The sequence below is a fragment of the Chroicocephalus ridibundus genome, chromosome 10 (assembly GCF_963924245.1).
Source record: "Chroicocephalus ridibundus chromosome 10, bChrRid1.1, whole genome shotgun sequence".
NCBI classification, from domain to species: domain Eukaryota; kingdom Metazoa; phylum Chordata; class Aves; order Charadriiformes; family Laridae; genus Chroicocephalus; species Chroicocephalus ridibundus.
The window spans coordinates 21,670,699-21,691,643 of NC_086293.1; the positions used below are offsets into that span (position 1 = coordinate 21,670,699).

At 51.4% G+C, this 20,945-nt stretch overlaps 2 protein-coding genes across 2 annotated transcripts in view; both read left to right on the top strand.

Moving 5' to 3' along the window:
• Positions 1-16,721, top strand: part of PODXL2 (podocalyxin like 2) — a 33,900-nt gene extending 17,179 nt beyond the window's left edge. Inside the window, exons 3-8 of the mRNA XM_063348152.1 lie at positions 3,287-4,182; positions 5,233-5,307; positions 8,268-8,424; positions 10,041-10,102; positions 11,779-11,958; positions 12,315-16,721. Coding sequence (XP_063204222.1) covers positions 3,287-4,182; positions 5,233-5,307; positions 8,268-8,424; positions 10,041-10,102; positions 11,779-11,958; positions 12,315-12,524 — 1,580 coding nt within the window. The 3' untranslated portion in view covers positions 12,525-16,721. The remainder of the gene's footprint in view (positions 1-3,286; positions 4,183-5,232; positions 5,308-8,267; positions 8,425-10,040; positions 10,103-11,778; positions 11,959-12,314) is intronic.
• Positions 16,722-17,401: 680 nt separating this feature from the next.
• ABTB1 (ankyrin repeat and BTB domain containing 1) overlaps positions 17,402-20,945 on the top strand; it is a 28,945-nt gene continuing 25,401 nt past the window's right edge. The window contains exons 1-2 of the mRNA XM_063347688.1: positions 17,402-17,609; positions 19,518-19,580. Coding sequence (XP_063203758.1) covers positions 17,554-17,609; positions 19,518-19,580 — 119 coding nt within the window. The 5' untranslated portion in view covers positions 17,402-17,553. The remainder of the gene's footprint in view (positions 17,610-19,517; positions 19,581-20,945) is intronic.

Consider the following 20,945-nt stretch of genomic DNA (forward strand, 5'->3'; position numbering starts at 1 on the left):
GAGATGCCCTTTGAGTTCCTTTGGGGCTGGGTATAAGGGGAACCAAGGGAAATGCTGAGGAGACTCTTCCAATGGGGAAGCTCTTAGTTCTGCGTTGCACAGATGAGAGACAGAAACCAGCTTGTCTGAAAGGAGCCTTGGGAAGAAGATGCTGCGATGAGCTCAGTGGCTGGGGGCACACCAAGGAGATGGACGGCGTGCAAAAGTTCCTTCAAATCATAGAAGAGGGAGGTAAATTAAAAGAAAATATGAGTACCTTAAAGAGACCTGATCTTGAAAAGTGGACAGACACCCTTTGTGGAGACAGTAGGAAGTGATTCCAGACAGGAACTAAGTGTCTAGCTGGAAAGTCTGGAAGGAAGGATTGACTCACCATCCCTGAACCTCCGAACCTGGAAAGTGGTTGAACCCCTCTGGGAAATTAGTTGTATGGAGAGCTCCTTCTTTTAAGGAGCACAGATGAGCACAACTCTGACCAAGTTTCACTGTTCTCTGTGCGAATCTGAATAACAGCCCTTGCAAGATTTGATGAGAGCTGAGGGGTCTTATGAACCAGACAGGAGAAGGATGCTCCCAGCTTAGCATGCAGGATAGTGGAGAGACTGGTGGCAAGTGGGGATGCTAACTCAATTAGCAGTGAGTGTGAGGATTCCTGTGTCTGCTTCTGCCCTGTTGATTTGCTGGGCCAGAGAAACAGCTCAGGTTTCAGTCTTTGACTGCCCTATAAGACAGAAGCCTTCTGGGAGAGAGTGGGATGGGTTCTCCTTGAGCTTCCGTCACCCGGGAGAGATGGCAGAGGCGGCAGTCCCTCTGGCATCCTTAGATCTTCTTGGTGGAAAGGCGACAAGGCTGCATCATGCAAGGCTCTCCCCCACAGGAGTTAGCTAATCTGTGACAGAGCACCTTAAGGAAAGGTCGAATGTGTGACTTCAAAGGAAAGCTGACAGGCTGGGAGCAGTTCCATCTCCCATGGGGCAGACCTCATGCTGCTTTTTCTTGGTTTGTTTTTCTGCTGTGCCCATCTGCCAGTTCTTACTTTCCTCCAGGTGGGAAGAAGGGCAGGGAAGAGAGGAGGTGCAGAGGAGTCGGGAATAACTGAGTGTCTTTAGACAAAGGAGATGGCAGGTTGGATCACTGATCCTTGAAAATAACATCTCATCTGGCTTGGCCCTTGTTTTAAGGGGCAAACCCCTCACTTTTCACCCATAGCACATTGGGGCAGGCAGAGTTCCTTTAAGTTAGTGGTTTTGGTGCAAACCTTGAGTAACCCTGCAGCAGGGGGAGCGGCAGAGCCCTGGGAGATGCACTAAACCTTCATCATCTCTCTGAAGAGGATCCTGACCTAATGTCCTCAGTCCTGTGGCCTGTGGCTGTTCCTGCCATGAACCACCCTCCATCTAGCAAGGCAGTGACTCTGTCTGCAGATGCTGGGATGAGTAGCTGTTGGTAAGGGCCTTTGGGAAGACCACTGCCAGGCAGCGGAGGGCAGATGGTTTTTGTATGTCTGTGCTGCCGCTGATTGCTCTTCCCAGCCTCCTTGGCCTCTGCGGGAGCATCACCAGGTGGGCTGTTGGGTAGCAGTAATCCTTTAATTCTCTGGGTAGAGCCTCAGTCAGGATGGGTGCTCTCTGTTGAAACACAGCAGCTAAGCGGACCTTGTTTCTGCATGTGGTGGTCAGTAGATCTCAGTGGCCTGTTTGCAGCCAGAACTGGGAGACAGTCACCACGTCACAATCTCAAAGGTCAGCAGCTGGATCATGCTCATCTTCGGGCAGCATCTGGAGGGAGCTGCTGACAGCATGAAGGGAGTGAGGTGAGGTGTGGGTTAGGGAAGCCACTTGCCAGCTGAACAGGAGCATCTTTGCACCTCCTGCTCAGGGTGGAGGAAGCAGCATCGTTCTCTGCTCAGGAGGGATGGGGAGGAGCACGCAGGAGCAGCATGGGCAGTCCTGGTTGCCAGGGAATATCCAAGGCAATGGATGTGTTTGCTGACATCCATTTGCTCCCTCCGTGCCTGGGAGCTTGCACCCGCTCTGACAGCAGCAAGCGATGGATTGGAGTCAGGGATGCACGGAGATTCCTCGTGCGGATCTCCGCTGTAAGGCATCCAGACAGCTGCTGCCCGCTGTGCTCAGTGGAGCATCTGCTTTGGCAGGCAGGAGAGGAGATGGGGGGCCTTGGGGATTTCAGACAGTCACTTAATAACAATAACCGTAAACAGGGCAGGGTGCTTATTTCTGGCTGTGGAGGGATCTTCTGTCGGAATATGTGCTGTGCTTGTCTTGAGGAGAAAGGGAGTTAATTGGGATGCAAACTCCTGAAATGGAGCTCCTTGGGTACAGGCAATTTCTCAAGAAAGACGAAGGTTGGTTTATGCCTGCCACTCTTGAGCTTAACGTGTCTGATCTTACAGATACTCTCCTTATCCTGGGATCCCAGCTCCTTGCTGTGCTTCCAGAAGAAGCCGCTGCCTACTCTAATGTTATATCTGTGAGGTTCCTCTTTCTCCTTCAGCATCTACATTTGTCTAGCAACATCACATGCATTCGTGGCCAGAGCCGTGGAACAACCAGGGGCTGAAGTTGGAGGGGGGGGGAGTTAGATTTGGCTCCTGTCTCTGGCTTCTGTTTCTCTGCAGCAAGACTGTTCCTTTATGACACAGAAAACACATAATGGAGATGTTTGTGGGATGACTTTTCTGCCGTGAAGTGCTGTACAAGTTGAAGTTCAGCATTTCAAAGATGCCCAGGTTGATTCAGGTTTTGGTGGTATTACTTGGGCATGTCAGGGAGTAGGATTTGGTTTGCTGTGTTGTTGTTTCTCTTCCCTAGTATTTCCCATTTAGCTTGTGGCTGACTGTTGCTACCACCCTGTATCTTTCCAAATCCCATGTGAAGTGAATCCCTGTGTCCCAGCTTGATTCCTAACAGTCATAACCTCACCTTGGAGACGCCAGGTATCAAAGCTGTTATTTGCAGGTCTCCTGGCTAGCAGAACTGTGAAAACACCTTCGGGACAGAAAGGAGTGGGGAGAGTGAACATGTGAATTACCCCTAGGGAAAGCGGGTTCGCTGGGATGGGACAGGGAGCTGGGGAAGTGCAGGAGATTGCACTGTACTTGTCAGATGGGATTGTTATTTCCAGTGGCAGGCTACCTGCTCTTAGAGGGTCTCTGCCATCTGACTCCGTCTGTGGCTAGACACATATAATGGGGTCTCTCTGCCTTTCAGAGTTCACAGTTACTCAGGATGTGACATGACATGAAGTCTCCTTGATATCTTTTTAGATTACAGCTTTCCTGCTGCATCTCAGAAGGGCCTGCTGAAAGGGAATGGGACACAGGTGAAAGACAACTGGGAAACAGCCACAGTCCAGCCCCCGGCAGAATTTGTTGAGCCCGACTTGCACACGCCTTTCTCGAGCACACTGGAGGAAGAGGAGGGGCTGCTCCCTATAGACCACTCAAGAGGAGGAGTGGAGAGCCTACACACCTCAGGGCCAGAGGTTGCATCTTCTGAAGTGGTGGGCCAAGAGGAGGACTCCTCTCTTCTGTTTTCCACAGCTTCTGCCAGGCCAGGTGCTGTGACCAAGGCAGCCACAGGAGGGCAAGAAGAAGACTCTGTTCCTCCAGGCTTAGACCTTGGGAGCAGCATGGGACCAGGTGTTCTGCCTGTGTCCTCTGTATTTTCTACTACTACGGCTGTGAGGTCTCCCAGTATTTCAGAAGAGCCCTTTGAGGTGACAGCTGGGGACACGTGGTCTGTTGGGGGAGCAGATTTGGAGCTAACTTTGACTACGACAAGAGCAGAGCTTTCAGAGACCACAGTGGAGGCTGGTGGGGAAGAGCATTCAGCCGGAGAGGAGTTCTCGGAGACCACGGTGGGGTGGGAGATGCTGGAGCCCACGGTGCTAACCGAAATGGAGCAGACCGTGGAAATGCCTGTGGGGACACCCTCTCCTGGAGGCAGCTCCCCAGGTATCCAGACTCTTCCTGGCAGTGAGCAGCACCCCACTTCTTCTGCGACTCAGTGGGACAGGTTTGATGAGCCTGCAATGGATCCCATTTGGAATGACACCGAGTCGGCCACTGAGACTGTGGCAGCAGAGAGAAGCTTGTCACCGCAGGCTGGGGATGCCCGCATGGCCGTGCTGCCAACGGAGATGCCCTGGGACTCAGCACAGGTAGCACTGGGAGCAGGGAGTGGGTGAGAGGCTGCAGCGGAGATATTTGGGTACTTCTCTCTGGGAAGGAATGTTTAACCCCTTAACATTACCCATGTCCCTAAGTCTGACTGGTGGAAGTATCTCCTTCTTTTCATCCAGCCAAAACAGAATTTTGGGGGATATTTTTCACAGCACTTCTTAAAGGGTATCTATCATCCTTGGTGAAAGCCCTGCCCCCTCTCATCTTCCCCAGCAAACTGCTGCTCAAAATCGTCTTCTAATAAACACCAGCCCTCTGGGGCAGGCACAGCAGTGAAAGCTCCTTGTTTTCTCAGCCTGCATTATTGGAAGTGTCAGGACAAAAACGGCCCCAAGGATTTCTGGAAAGGGAGTGAGAAGGAAGTGCTATTTTTGCTGCTGCCTGCAGGGACCAGATGCGGAGCAGGTGGAGCAGGGTATAGCAGTCTGTGAGGATGTTGGTCGAGGAGAGCCTGCGGGAGAGGAGGTGTGAGGTGAGCTGCAGTTCCCGAATCCAGCAAACTGGCAGCTGGTTAAGGGAAGACAGGTAGCAGGAGCTGGCTGATGAGAAAGTACTGGGGACAGCTTTGAATTTTGCTTTCTGCCCCATGCTACTCAGGCGCCTGAGCAAGTGACTTAGGCCCTCAGTGTGTCTAATCCTGCCTGCAGACTGCTGCCCTGTCTCACCAGTTTGTTTAAGGAACACAGAGGCTCTTAAATAGGTTTTGTTTCGTGTTGAGTGCTGATCACATACAGAATAAGGCCGCAAGTGAGGGAGCTTTCCTCTGACTACCTGGGGTCTGTCTAGAGGTGGGAGTAAGCTGGGCTATGGCAAGCTGGCACAGTAACCTTGTCCCTGCCCCCTGTGCTAGCACTGAAATGATGAATCCTCCTTAGTGCAGAGAGTTAGAGGATAGCTTTTTTCCTTTTAGAAGTGCTTCTTGGGGTTACGGCACAGCCCCTTGCTCCCGTCCCTTGGGTACCCTGTGCTTTCAGCAGGAGAGCTGCATTCACTACCCAAACCCAGCTGTCTTTGTCTTGTTTTTCCAGGTGATCTGCAAAGACTGGAGCAACCTTGCAGGGAAAAACTACATCATCCTGAATATGTCGGATAACATTGACTGTGTAAGTCAATCCAAAGAGGTTTGATGGTATGGGAGGGAATAGCACTTAGAGATGTGGAGGCAGGCACAGCTCTTGCTATGTGCTTTCACTACAAAACATTTTAAAAGCATTAAATCTCAACTTCCCTATAGAGGCTGTGGAGAGAAGGGGAGGAGGACAGAAATATTCCTGTTCCCCAAGTGGGAAAAGAGTGGGTGGAGAGAGAGGGTTTTGCTCAAAGTCTAGCACATGTCAGTCCCATATTGGATTTTGACTAACTCCTGGCTGCTAGTCTGTGCCAGTCAGTACCTGGATTGTCGTGAGACACGAGAGTTTTTAATATTGCACCTCTTACTGGTAGGACACGTGGCAGGATTGAAGTGTGATTCTCCTTCCCTCTCTTACTTTTCCTTCCCCTCCTTCCAGGATAGACTAACACTCCTCTGATGGCTCAGAGGAATAGGGACTCCCCATTTGCAGTGTGAATGGTTCGGTGTCAAGCAGCTGTCACTAAATCGTTCTTAAGTGCCTCTTCTCCCCACCCTGTTATCTGGGTCTGTTAACCAGCCACGCTCTGCTAATCCGATGCCTGTCCATCCATCCCCATAAAGCTGCAGTTAATTCATGAGCCCGAAACCCCCTCTGGATCCCTGGTAAAAGGCTGGTTCACCTCTGCTGGGCCTTTTATCAGTCACTTTAAAACCAGTTGTGAAAGGCCTGGGGTCAAGGTGCCTTTCATAATTCTAAGAAATGATTATGAGCCTGACAGCCTGAGACAGAAATGTTTCATTGGGGAACCGTGTTCTGGCCTCACGTGTCTGTGCTCTCGCTTACTGTGGCTCCTGTTGTGGGTAAATCGGCTGGTTTTGTTGCTGCAGGGTGGCTCTGTGGCACTGAGCTATTTCCTCTACCGGTGAGTTGTTGGGGGGGAGGTTGTGTGGTTTTTCTTTGGGGTTTTTGTTGTTTTTTTTTTTTTTCTAAGGTGAACTTCTTGGGGACAGAGGAAACAGGGGAGTTCCCGTACACAATAAAGCACGCTGACTGCTTTACGGGTAGATGAAAAGTCAGTTCCTCCTGATTTAGGCAAACTGGTTTACTCTTTGGAGGGTTTTAAATATCTCTGCTACAGTTCACAGTCGCAGCTCAGAAAATCAGTCCTTGAAAAACCAGAGTCCTGCTGCCCTGGTCCCTCTGTGTCCTCGTCCCCATTGCTCTCTCACATCTCTGTAGAGTTTAAACGGTAGTTAATTTTGTAATACGTAGTGGCTTCCTTCCTGTGGTCACCTGCACTTGTTTTGTTTAAACCACTGGAAGGGTGAGAACTGGAAAGCAGATGTCTCTTGACCAAATTGTGTCTTTACTGTTGAATCCTCAGTTCTGCCTTGCTGAAAGAAGACAGTGCCCTGGGATAGGCAGGATTGAACTGTTTTTCTACTTGATTTCATGTTTCAAAACATATTTCCCCGTGCATGATTTGTGCCGTCCTCCCCTTTATTCAGAGGGACACTTGTCAACATACATATTTAACATGAACATTGCTTCGTTCCCTGCCTCCTGTTACAACTTTGCATGGCTAAAGCTGGAATTGAGCTCTTCTGCTTTCCACTGAGGTTGATGCACTTTGTTTCCTACCCATGATAATTTGCTCAGTTTGGGCAACTCAGCTACCCTCTGCCTGTCCCTTTTGTTTTCTGGTTTGTGTATCCAAGCCCGCTGGTGTTTGGATTTCCAGGGTTGTGAGGGAGAACCTGTGTTGCAAGTGCTGTAGTTTAAATTGGTGTGAATGCAGATTTCTCACACGTCTACTATGTTTTGATGCCCTGATCTGGTGTGGTACTGAGTCACACTGAAGAGCTGAGGGCCGTGGAGGACGCTTAGCCCCTTCCAGAGGGTTGTACCTTGAGCTTTAATGTCCTTCATAGCGCCAGGCTTTTCCCTGCAGCAGGGATGATGTCAGTATGGCGGGGTTAAGCTGGCAGCCCGTTTATTTTCCTAATGGGCTCTGGGCAAGGTGGTCACTTCAGTCTCTTTCTGGGCATGTCTCCTACTCAGTATACCTAGGAATTTTGCCCAAGTGAGGACTGCAGGATCTGACCTGGAGGTGACCTCCACCTTGGCACAGGTGTGTTCAGGCTCCTTCTTAGCGCCCTTTTCCTCACCACGGAGATTTTATCAGTGCTGTGCAACCTCTGCTGTCCCCATCGCTAGAAACATCTCGCCTCTGCCCTCCTGCTGCCCTCGGGCTGAGCTGCTCCCCCTTCTTTGCATCCCCCACAACAGAGCCGCGGGCTGGCAGCGCGGCGGTGAGCGGCAGCCGCAGCTGAGCTGAGCAGCACGGTGCTGCATCCTCACGCTGCTCCTCCTGCCTCCCCGTGCCAAAACCCATAGAGGAGGCACTGTCAGGCCCTCGTGATTCAGGCCCCAGTCATCGGTGTCTTTTCCAATTAGGCCATTTTCGGCACAGGTCTGTGCCTGCCCTGAGCGCTTCGAATTGCCATGGCAACAAGAGCTCTCCATTTTATTAATCATCTGTGTGGCCTTCAGGTTGGCATGGCAACCGGAGATAAGAATAGAAACACAGGAGTGAGACAGCAGCAAAGGAGCCCGCCGAGGGATGGCTGGAGCATATCAGGCTGAGCAGCACCCGCTGACCCAGCGCTGGCTGCGGGGAAGAGCCTGGCTGCTTCCTTCTTGCCGTACACGATAATGTGGCTTCGGGATCCCTCTGTACCGAGGGAGCTGGGCTCGGCGCGGTGTGGGGCATCTGGCAGCCTCAGGAGCCCAGGAGGAGGGTTGGTGCGTCAGGAGATGTACGTGGGTCCCGCCTGGGGCACTGGGGATGTGTGGGGAGCACTGCACCAGGTTTAGCATCGCTGGCTTTTGGGCACGCCTGGTTCAGGGGTCTCGGCTGTGCAGTCGTGCCAGCCCTGCATCTGCCCTGTTCCCACCATGCACTCACCAAGGTCCCTTTCCTGTGGCAGGAGGAGTTTCGGCTGGAGAGGGGTCCCCAGCTGTTGGCACTGGTGGAGGATGCCTTCTCCAGGCAGGCGGACGGACTGCAGGACCGCTGGCTGATCTCTCTGAGCAAACCCAATGAGAACGACAAGCACTTGCTAATGACACTGGCAGGGGAACAGGGTAAGTGCTGGGAGAAGAAGCCTTCCCGCGATGGCGGGAGTGTCTTTAAGGGACTCTCAAATGGAGCTACTCAGCCGTGTCGGAAGGAGCTGTTGCTCTCTAGTCCATTTCAGTCCCACCAGTTTCCAGTGTTAACTGGACTTGAGGGATGGAGGGGGACTGAGGACATAAGACCCTTTTTCTTCACATCTGCCTTCTGGCTTGTCCGTCACCGCTTGCACGAAGCTCCATCTTCTGTGTTTTGCCTGCTGCTTTGCACCATCCTTGGATTGCCTTCACTCAAGCATCCATCAGCTTTATCCCGGTGCTTATATACTCTCTACCATGGGCAGGCCACTGCCATGCCAGGACACGACAGCCTGCTCTTAGTTCACTTCTTAACTGTGAAGTCCTGTCTGAACTGGGCCAGTCCTGATGGTGCCTCCCCAGCATCCCCAAAGAAACAAAAGCTGACAGTGAAAGAGGGGCTGGGCTGGAACATTTTGCCATCTCTTTAATTCCCTTTTGGTAGAGGGATGCTTTTCCTGTACTGCTTCTGCTGCCTGCTTAGTGGTGAAGGCCTCTAATGTTGACATTACGGCCTATATGGAAAAAAAACCCAACAGTATCCTAAAATGCCCCACAGTGATATGAAAATAGAGCTAACATTTAAGTGGTATTTGCTGTATCAATGCCTTAAATCATTGCATCTCTCCCAGGCCCTTGGGCTGGAGCGCGTGCCAGTGCAAAGGCTTTGGTAAACATTTGGTCTTCTGAACTAAAACCTTCCTGTCATCGTGAGAGGGGACATCCCCCTTCCTGGAAAAGAAAACGGGTCTAACTCCAGCGGCACAGCCAGGCTGGGAGATATCCCTCAGTTTAGAAAGCTCAGAAACCAAAGCATTTTCTGCTCTGAATAATCAAGCTTTTGTTCAGTTCCTCTTTTTACTGCTGTGCGAGTGGAGGGAGAATTGGGCTTCAGCCTCTCAGTCCTCCCTGACTGCTCCTGCTGGCCTGGCTGGGAGAGCATCCTGGGAGCTGCTGGGGAAGGAGGGTCACAGGAAGGGGTGGCTCAGTGCGGGCTGGTGGCGCCCTGACTGAAGCCATCTGCCTGGGAGTGGAGCTGTTACAGCACGTCTCCTGCAGCCTCTGCTGTTGTGCCAGGCACAGCACCCTGCCAGGGTGTCCTGCAGAGCAAAACACACCTGCTAAAGGTTGTGACAGGTGAGCATGGAGCTCTAGGGGAACATCTTGAGTACTGCAGCTCGGGGTCAAGTTGTGCTGGATGGAGTGGCTGGATTGGGCAGCGTAGGCACCTGCCTCCATGACTTTTTGGACGTTGCTGTTCAATCCCAGAGCAGACACAGATCCTGAAAGCTTCTGTGACTGTGGGGAGGGCACCTAGATGCCTCCAATGGCAGTTCGTACCTGGATTTTTCCGCCCTCTTGAAGAACATTTGGAGGTACCCTTGGTTGTGGTCTTTGTATTCTTTCAGCCTTCTAACATAAAGTACCAATGAACAAAAATGTGCATTCCCCTGCTTCCATTTTATTCGGGATTTCACAGTGATGAGTACATCTATCTGAGGTAACCTGAGCTGAGAGCAGCAATGATCTCTCCCCCTCTTTCTTTACAGGTGTCATCCCTACAAAAGATGTTCTCATGGCACTGGGGGATGTTAAGAGGAGCTTAGCCGAGGTAAGAGCATGTCTGCCTGCATCCATTTGTTAAGACTACCTATACAATTAAAATAAGCACCTTGAAAACTGGGAGCATATCTCAGTCTAAGCAAGTGCTGAACCCACAGCAGGTGAACAGGTGAGTCAGACACTTGGCAAACTCCCCTTCTGCCCTCTCCGGTAGTTGCCAGGCCATCAAATATCTGCTCCCATTAAGAGAGTAACTGTGGGTTATTCCCTCCCTGCCTTTCTGGCTTGGTTGTGAAGCTGCTTTTTGCACGTTCATTTTGCTGGGATACTTGGTCTCATCCCTTCTACACTGTTGCCTGTGGCGATGTGGGTGCTGCAGAGTCCCAGGTTGGGCCCTGCTCACCCTACAGCTGATATACATACATTGGCGGCTCAAGCTTTGCTGAAGGAGGTGGGAAAGGTGCCTTTACTGGATGGGACACGTTCACACGCCTTCTTCCTCCAATCCCGGGGTCTGCATTTCACTCCTTTAGACAACTGCCTACACAAGGGCAGGTAAAGGACCAGAGGCGATGGATGCCAGACTCCACTACCAGCTGCCTCTAGCCCTCACATATTCCCCTCTAACCCTGGGGAGCTTGGACGAAGATAGAGATGAGGACAAATTAGTTCCATGATCTTTGACTTTGCTCTTTAGACCTATGGGATATCTAGGCACTGAGGGTCTGATTCTGCTAGGTTTTTTACACTAATGGAGTAACTCTGCTGACTTTAGCAGCAGAGTTGGGCCACTTCCTTGCTGGCTGTCTGCTCTCGGGTTTTTCCCTGACATAACAAACTAGTGCAGTTAGACAAAGCGAATTAAGTGCTCAGTGCTGTATTGATTGGCTTACACCAGAGAAAGTGCAAAAAGCCAACCCTGTAGAAATTGTGTGACTGAAGTATCAGCAGCTAGAACTGTCCAGAAAGGAGAATTCATGTCGGTGCAAGGTTTGACTTCTTTGTGCAACTGTGACCCTACGTTAACGTGCATTCTACCAGAGCAGCGCCTCACCACCTGCCTCCAGCTCTATCAATAATGAAACACTGCTCATTGCGCTGACCTTGCGCTAGCATGAGCTTGGAAGGAGGAGGGAGGATATTCTCTTACACACGTCATACTACCAAATTGATACATAACCTGCTTGAAATCTGCCCAGTCACGGGGACTGATGTTGGGCTTTGTTTGCTGACAACCACAGGGGGCCCATTTCTAAGGCAGTTTTTTGGATCAGGGGCAGCTGTCCACTTTCGGGACCTCAGAAAGACCACTCTTAGGACCAGAGCTTTAATGGAAACCTATTTATTTTGGTTTCATTCTCTGTCACGCAGTCACCAAAGCCTCAGCCCCCATCAGTGGCCCATAGTTTCTTTTGGGTACTCTTAATCTTGGGCAGTTTCTTCCATGGAAGCCTCCTTGTCTTGCACATAGGTGTGATCCGTGTGCAGGTGATCGAGGTAAGATTGTGCCTATTGTCATTTGCTGATGTGTCAGCTTTCATGGAAGATGGTGTTAAATTTAGTCACGTGCCTTCTAGTCAGACAGTGTACATCCTGACTCCTCAACCCTGGCTTTTAGTTCCTCTGCCCACAGTGATGGTCCTGTATTTGGACCCTGGAAAGTCTGAAGAGAATGCCACCTGACTGCAGGACAGGGAATTTAGTGTACCCCTTCCTTCCTTCCAGATTGGCATCCAGAACTACTCAACCACGACAAGCTGCCAGTCGCATCCCAACCAGACGCGCAGCGATTATGGGAAACTCTTTGTGGTACTGGTGATCATCGGCTCCATCTGTGCCATCATTATTGTATTGGGGCTCATATACAACTGCTGGCAGAGACGCCTGCCCAAGATGAAGAACATGGTGAGTGAGCACTGGACAGGTGGGGAAGGTGGCTGGACTCTTACACCTTGGGATGGAGAGGACTGGAAAGTTAAGAGGGAGGTTGTTTTCCCCTGTCCACTTAGTGGAATAGCTGGATATGCTGCTGGAGCAGTTAGGGAAGCCCATTCAGGCATAAGAGAGATGCAAACCTGTCTCTTGCTGTGCTCAGTACAGCTCATTTCCACTGCGAGGTCTGGGCTAGGAATAAATTTACCTTTTCCCGCTGACCCTGCAAAGTCCTCAGTGACCACTGCAGCCTGGTCTGATTGTGCTTCTCGGCAGCATTAAGACCTGTCCTTCTTTGTCTCCATTTCTGTTCTTGTGGTCCTTCGCAGTCACACGGCGAGGAGCTGCGCTTTGTTGAGAATGGCTGCCATGACAACCCCACCTTGGATGTGGCCAGCGACAGCCAGTCGGAAATGCAGGAGAAGAAGCCAAGTGTGAACGGTGGAAACACCATCAATGGCCCTGACAGCTGGGACGTCCTGATCAATAAGCAGGCGAGCGAGGATGTGGATGTGTTTGAGGAAGACACGCATCTTTAGAAAAAGAAGGGAAGGAACTACCCCCTTAAATGCACTTGTCTCTCTCCTGTCTTGACTAATGGACCACGGGATCAGGTGGCTTCTCAGGAACTTCTTAAAGGCTTGGGACAGGTCAAGTCTTTGGGCAAGTTTTCCCCGATAGAAGTCCTGAGCTTGTGTCTGAAGCTTGGAGCCAGGAGGATCACTGAACAGAGGGAAGTGGGAGGGGTGGGTGTGTAGGTCTCTGTGTGTGTATTCCTATCAGTAGCACCAATGCTTTCATCACCTTTAAATGCACTTACTGTAGCTCTCTGGTAGTGGCTGGGCTTGAGAAGCAAGGCTGCCTGCCACCAAGAGTCCAGCTTTGGGCCGTAAATTCACTTTGGGAGTCCAGCTGGAGCTACAGCAGCCAGGTCCTGACCTTGAGATCGCGTTCAGTCCCTGCAGGTGCAGTAAAATCTGTGCATTCTGGGTGGAGGGGAGCCAAGACTCAGTCGATGTTCTGGGCAGAGTTTGCATTCCACATGCTAAAAGAGGTTTTCTAGTGCTCTGGCATTCAGCTGCTAGTTAGATGAGCTGATGTTTACATCTGGGGAAAACATCATGCGGTGATCTCGTTTTCCCCCTCGCACCACAAACAGCCCCACTCCCTTTTTCAGCTCCACAGCTCCAAGCTGAGTTTGCAAAGTTTGAGCACTTTACCCTTGCTTGACTGATTGCAGAGAATTCAGTGCCATGGTGCAGCATCTTAGCTGGAAACTTGCTTTAGGTTGGAGAGTTGCTCAAAAAGGACACTTACTTGCCTCTTTCACACAACAGCCTGTGAAATCAGCAGGAAAGTATCCCTTGTCTAAGTCTCGGTTTTAGGCCGGCAGGCCTTCTCCACTCCTGTTCTGTTTTCCCGGGATAGTTTGGTTTCAGTTGGTCTTTTTGAGGTAGATGTAAAGACTATGTGAGACTTTTTAAACAGGGAGAAAAGTAAAAACTTTGGAAACAGATAAATTTTCTGGTCCTTTCGTTTCCTTTTCAGCATCCTGTCCTGAGGGGGGAAGTGGTTAATGTCCCATAGGTGTAAATCGGGGTAACTGTCTTCAAAATCGCTGCATTTAAGCAAGTGTAAAAGCCAGTTCAGATAAGATGAGAACCAGGTCTAAGAGCTCCCCAGTGAATGTTTCTCAGGCATGCCCCAGGCAACTTTGAGGCTCCAGCTCCCTGAAGACGTCTGATAAAAGGCACGTGAATATGCATAATTGTTCTCTGAGCCCTACCTAAACCATGTCTCAGAACTACGGTCTCGAGCCTGAAATCCCAGAACATTTGTTTCTTTTGTCATGGAGGGACTGAGGGACTTGCTTTGGTCAGAGGCAACAGTGTTCCTCTCCATTACTGCGATCCGCATGCTTGCTTACTGCAGGATGCAGCTTCGTATTTGGTCTTTAAGGGAACCTTTGTACAGAAAAACCCCAGATATGCAGCCTGATGCTGAGCTTGTAAATCTATCCCTGTATGTATAGATATTTTTAGCATGTTCATCCCTGATGCGAGTGCCTAAAGTCAAGGTACAAGAGTCTGTTGTTTCATTTTGCATAGCGCTTTGCATACAAACTGAATCACAGATCACCTTGATGTAGGACGACGTTGATATCAGTCTATTAGGGATTCAAGAAAGCTGGTAGCCTTTGGTTTCCTATCCAGATTCCAATTTTCAGTGTTTTTATCCTGCCTCCGTACCTTTCCCCATGTTGTGTAGGAGATGGTGACCATCACCTCCTTTTGTATCTTGTTGGTAGGGTTGCAGAGATGCTCAGGGGAGTTCCCTCTCCTGCCCCAGCAGTTGATAATGGGGGACAGTCCATGTACGTGGGCAGCCGCACGTGGCCCTTCTCTGACCACCCCTGGCTGATGGCTCCTGCTGAGTTTGATGGGTCTGTGCAGTGAAACCGCACAAGTTCAGTGGCTGTGTTGGTGGCACTTTGGGGCTCACAGGATTAAATGCAAGTTGTTACGATATGGCGAGTAAATTAAAGCATGGAGTTAAAATTTGAGTTTGTGTAGCACTTAGCATAACGGGGCCTGGCATGGCTGTGGCCTTTAGGCAGTTTCACTGTGTAAATGTTTCTAAGTCCACTAATCCTCAGTAAATATGTCTTTAATGCCCAGTGGCTATTAAAAAGATAATGCCACCAGTCAGATGTGCATCGGTTTACCCACAAAACACTTCGTTATTGCACTTCATTGCTAGGAGCTGCTTTGCTGCCCTGTGTTCACTTCACTAATTGGGAGAAACAACGAGGTGCTGATAAAGCAATGCTTCTGGCTGGGCTCAGCACCTCCTGATCTAGTGTGAAGTCTTCAAACTTTGAAGGAACTGGGGGGCTTTGCAGGTTTATTTATAAGCTAGCAAGTTGTCCTTGTTTGGTCTTCTGGCTTCTTAGGGCCTGAAGATTTTCCAGAGACTGTAAAGCTCTCTTCTGCATCTCTTCTGAGTCTCTAAGGGTGGCCGTCATGAGGCTGAGAACAATTTTCTGCTGTCTCTGACAGGGTGCACCCGGCTGTATAATCTCAGTTTAGCTCCAGAAATCTACTGGTTAATAGCATTTCACTTTAGTCTGGTGATACTTTTTATACCTTTACCATTTGTTTATTCTCTGTGTCATTTTTTTGCACTAGGCTGATCTTGTTAAGTCGATTGCACTGTTGTCCCTCTCCCACCAGCCTTGCAGAGACGGGTCATCTCCGGGGACCTGCGGGCTGGGGAGCGCTGTAGAGAGGCTGGTGACAGCCCACTTACTCCGTTGGGTTTCCAGCTCTGCACAGGGAGGGTTTAAAGAGGAAGAGAAACTTTGTTTTAGCATTTGTAACCGGAAGCTTTTCTATCACCTTAATGTAGTTAAACTTCTTTTTAACAAGAACTGTCAAAGCTGGACTTCTCGGAGCGGTGTGCCAGGCGACAGAGCAGATAACAGGAGACAAAGCGATTCCTAGAAGACTGTTCTCCACCTACTCGGACTTCACTGTAGTCCCATCTGCCAGACGTTTGATGGCACTGACACCTGGTGGCTGCTGGGAGTTTGAGACAAAAAAAATGAAAAAAAGGACTTCCCCCCCCCCCCTACCCCCCCGAGCTTTGGGTATCTGTTTCTTGTGACTTGCCTAGGACAGTCACCTGCTTTAGTCACAGGGGGCTGCTGGACTCACCTGTGAACAGAGGGGCTCATACCAGGCACGTAAGGGATGGTTCGTGTGAGGACATCCCCATCTGCAAAGCAACGAGATGGGGTGTTCCCTGGGGTCATTGGTCTAGAGGCCTTGGGTAGCAAAACAGGGTCTCAGCTCCATCTTCCCCCTTTCTCCTCCACTTGCCCCCTCTCCTCCCGGGGAGCACAGCCAGAAGGCAGAGGCTCTGGCTTGAAACAGAGGTGGTTTTTCAGAGAGCGCATCAGGTGCTGGTGTGAGGAGCTCTGCGCACCAGGGGAGGCCAGCGATAGCATCGGCTGGATGCACGGCCAAGATCAGAGTGGCTCTCCACCTCTGTGGGACAGTGGCCAAGCTGCAGGTTACTCCCAGATGTTGCCCAGATGTCTAGCACAGCGTCTGTAATACGGAGTCCAACATGTGCTAGAACTTTGCATCCTGCAGACCACCTCGTGGTATGTGGGGTGTAAAGAAACAGCGAGGAGTGACCCAGTAACCGTGCTGTGGAGAATGTAATGCAGGTTGAGAATACAGTTTGAGATACCACCTTAACGATCCCTCTGGGCAAAGGATGCAGCGTGAAATGGAGGTACATTATCATATGGATCATTGCAGTATGACCTTGGAGCATCGCAGCAGGATCCTACTGCAGCCACCGCCATCAGCAGCTCGTCTCTTCCCGTCCACCTTGGCAGCCACGCAGGAGGACCTCCCTCCTTCACTGAGAGTTTGAGGCAGCTCGAACAGTCGGAGACAGCCAGCACCTTCATCTGTGCTGGCTCATGCGAGCCTCGTGGGCTCATCTCAGCTGCCAGCCAGGCTCCCAGCCGTCCTTCTCAATGCCCTTGTTCCTGCTGGACCTAAACTGTCTGCGAGCCCTGGCCCCTGCTTGGGACTGCTGCCGGAGAACCGGGACTGCTGCCGGAGAACGCTTAGAAACACTCGCGTCTGGCCCTGGAAGTGACGGGGTTGTGGTTTTGTTTTCTTTGCAATAAAACGCACCTCCTGGGTGTCTGAACACTGCCCCGAGCGCAGTCCTTTGCCTGAATTCCTGTCTGCTGCGTCTCTCAACGCGGTGGTGGCCAGGGTCCCTCTCCTGGGATGGGGGGTGTCAGCCTCCATCCCCCCTGCCTGGAAGAGCCCACCTTAATTCCCCTATCGCAGGCTGCTGTAGAAGCCCTGAGCCTTGCTGGGTGCCCGGGCTGCGGGGTCCCTGTTGCCACCGTGGGGTGATGGTCCCAGTCCTGTGGGGTGCCCCCCACTCCCATCCCCCCAGGACCCCTGTCCCCTGCCATGGTGGCTTAGGACAAGCCCCTGTTCCAGAGCAGAGCCCCTGCATCCGTGCACACCCCTGGGCCATGTGTGTCCCAGAGCAGCTGTACCCCCCGCCCCGTCCCGTCCCACACCTGCTGCAGGGCTGGACCCCAGGCGACTTGGCGGGGGAGAGGCAGAGCCCCGCCATGTGTTCCAGACACCACCGTTCTGGGTCAGGCTCCCCACAGGACTGTTCCAGAGCAGCTTCCCCCGCTCCTGTTCCCGAACAGACCCCCCTTTCACGGAGCCGCAGCACCCCCGGTCCCACGCGTGTCCCAGGCCGCCCGCCCCGCTCCCAGACCGGGCGGCGGTAGCTCCTCCAGCCCGCGAGGGGGCGCTGCGCGGCGCTAGGCGGGGCCGGCCGCGGGTCCGCTCCGCCCCGCCGCCGTGTTTACATCCGCCGGCCGCTTCCGTCCCGCCGCCGCCGCCGCTGCCCCTCCGGCCCCTTCCCCCGGCTCGACCCGGCCCGGTCCGGTCCCTTGCGGCTGCCCTCCGCTCTCCGCGTCAATGCGGCGCCGCCGCCCCGCGGCCTGCCTCGGCCATGGACACCAGCGACCTGTTCACCAGCTGCAAGAAGGGGGACGTGAGCCGCGTGCGGTGAGCGGGGCCGGGCCGCGCCGCCAGGCCCGGGGCGGGGAGGAGGGGCGGTTCCCCGCGTCCCCCCGGGTACCCCCGGCGTGAACCGCTGCCTTTAACCGCTTTAATCACCTCTGTGGGAGGCAGCCCGGTCTCGCCGTGCCGCGTTACGGTCTTGCGGCCGCCCCGGGGGCCCAGAGGCCCTGCCCGGCCTTCCCCTGGGCGCTGAACCCGCGGGCTCCCGCAGCCCCGGGTCTCTCCAGGGCAGCCGCGGGGCCAGGAGATACTGGGGTGCGAAAAGGAGAGTTTGCTTCTTTATAAATAAAGTCGCCTTGCTTTTCTCTCAGGGAGTTGGGTGTACACTAAGTCTTTGCTAGTGTTTGTAGGTTTGCCTGTTTTCTTAAAATTCAGGCATCTGACTATCAGACGGTTATTGCACACTTCGTTGGTGTGAATGCTGTCTGTGGCAGATGTCCTTGCAAAAGTCTCTTCTCTTTAGCTTCCCTTTCTTTACCACTGGAAACTGTATTTGCGTTGGTAGGAAGCGAGATCTGTAGGAAGCCATAATAATGGAAACATTTAGACAAGTTGTGTTGCAGGTTCTCTGTTATAGTATCTCTGAGAAATACTGGGCTGCTAAATTTCAGGTCAAGTCTCCTTGCTCGTACTGAAGCAGTATGGCTTAGCTGCAGTGATTTCGGATCAGGAGTCAGATGGGCTTTTTGTCTGCAGGGTGAATGGATGTTGTAACGCAAAGGCCCCGCATTTACAACAGACTCTCCTGCTGCATCTCATGGTTTGAGTCTAAGAATGCTCTTCACCTTGATCCTACTTGATTCTTCCAGCTTTCAACATGTGGATCTTCCCAGATAATCAGAAATAGCTTATCTGTTTGAAGGTGCTTGCTAACGAAAGATGAATAGGCAGATATATGAGGTCTAGGGAACGTTGTTGTCCATTGTGTATTAGATTAATTTCTTGAAAAGAGTAAATTGCAGCTTTATTGTAGAAGGAGGGGCCCTGCAGGTGGCTTTGCAGAGGTTTAAGATGACCAGCACTGAAGTGATGGTGGAGAGATGGTCAGTTTGGGAATGCTGCCAAAGCAGAGGGGACAAGTTGACCACATGGGGCTGAGTAGAAAGGAGCTGAGCTGAGTTGCTTGGGATTTTGAACGTGGTCAGAAGCAGCTGAAGTTTGACACAGGAGAGATGGAGTGAGTGGAAGGAGGGACTGATGTGGCAGATGGGAAAAACAACTTGAGAATCTTTGTGAAGGCCGGGGGGGGACTTCTACATATGGTTGAGAGAGATGGTTGTTCCAGTAGTTGGGGACAGGCTATAACAAGAGCCAGGCTGTGTAGGAGACTTGTGTGCAAGCAAAGGCTGGCTTCTGGAGGTGCCAAAGAGGGAGCATTGGCAGTATTTGGTATAGCCTAAATGTGCAGGACAAGGAAGTAGCAGGAATTAAGAGCAGTCTGGAGTGACACTGATGTTGTCACTTGTGGCAAGAAAAGCCACAAGCCGGATGGGAGTCCAGCCTTGGCCTTGTAAACTTGGCCACTTATTTGTGCGCACACAGGCTGTGATGGTTGTAGGAGAAAGTGAAGGTACTGCTGAAGTGCTCAGGCTTCTTTTGTGATCGCTGCCATGTTAGGGATCAGCGTGAGGTGGGTTTGATTCCCCCCTTTCCCCATGTGCACCACTTCAGCTTGAAGAGACTTGTCAAGCCAAGCTGCAGAATGCTGTTCTTTGGGTTGAGGATTTGACTGATGCTCCTTCAGCCACGTCTGACAGCTTCCCAAGTTGAATGAATCTTGTCATACCTTTGGAAGTTACTGTATAAACTCAAAGTTACATCTTTTGAAAGAGAAGAATATGACTGAGTGAGCAGCTGCGCGAAGTTGTAACTTTGCTCTCCCTTTTGTTCCAGATACCTTCTTGAACAGCGAGATGTGGAAATTAATGTCCGTGATAAATGGGACAGTACACCTCTGTGAGTCCTGCAGCCTAGAGCGCTGGCTGGGCAGGAGGGGAGGGCTTTCAGGGCTCTTTGGCACTGTCTGCATCAGCAGCTAGGAGCACCGTTACAAAACATCTCAGGTTCTGCTTTTTGGGACATTTGGCTACATATTTCTGCTTCTCGTCTCTGCGGGTGCTGCGCTAAATATGTCTTTGTCATCTCATCTGACTGACGCTTGCTATAGTAGTGCTCAGAAAGGTGGTTAATTTTGTGACCAAGTTACCTGGATTAAGCAGTCTGTTCTTGGCCTGATTAGGCTTTTTCCGCCTCGAAGTCTACAGCATTCTAGCAGTCTTCTTGGGTGGAGGCTTGGCTTGATGAAATGCAAAGTGACTGTAGGATCACAGTCTGTCTGGCAAAGCTGCGAACATGCAGTAGGCAGTGAGGAATCCCCATGCTGGTGCTGAGGAGGGTGGTGTGAGCTTCTTACCTCCCCATATACACACACACCATAACTGCAAACGTCCTCCCCTTCCTCCTTCTTCCCCCAGCTTTATATGCTGAGCATGACATCATATGATATGGAATATCCTTTTGGTCAGTTGGGGTCAGCTGTCCCAGCTGTGTCCCATCCTGACTTTATGTGTGCCCCCTGCGTACTCACAGGTGGGGTGGGGTGAGAAGCAGAAAAGGCCTTGTCTCTGTGTAAGCACTGCTTAGCAAGAGCTAAAACATCCCTGTATTATCAACTCTGTTTTCAGCAAAAGCCCCACAGTAGCTACAGCGAAGAAAATTAACTCTATCCTAGACAAAATCAGCAAACAATTCCAAAGTGCATTTAGACATCTGCAGTATATTTAAAGTAAGCAATAACTTCCCAAAGTAAAGGTAAGCTAACATTTGCCTACTGCAATGAAGGTTACAGGATTCTCCTACATTGTAGGACAATCTGAGGTCGTTGTGAAAGAGGATCCTGAAAGGCTTAAATTGTAAAAGAGAAAACAAAACTCATTGTAAGTAGGTCTTTGAGGGGTGGATTTGCTGTACACCCAATGTGGGTGCTGTTCCCTCATTATCAGAGTGTGCAGCAGATTGACAACAGAAGGAGCAAGGAGTGTCTTTGAGAATTCAGTGGAATTGCTGAGTGCCCATGAAATGAACCCCATGAAAATGAGGATCGATTTGGCAGATGGTAGCACAACAGAAGATGCCGAAGCCAGAGTGGGACCTTGAGATCTCCTTGCAGGACAGCAGTGCCTAGGAGTGCTGGGAACAGATCCTGCTTAGTCTGTTGCTGGGGTCAGTCTTCTACACTACTTAGTAGCAATTCCTCACTCCTATGAGGAGTCATCTTCTAAGCTTATTAGGGATGGCTCCGTGCTGAGGTCTGCATGCTGT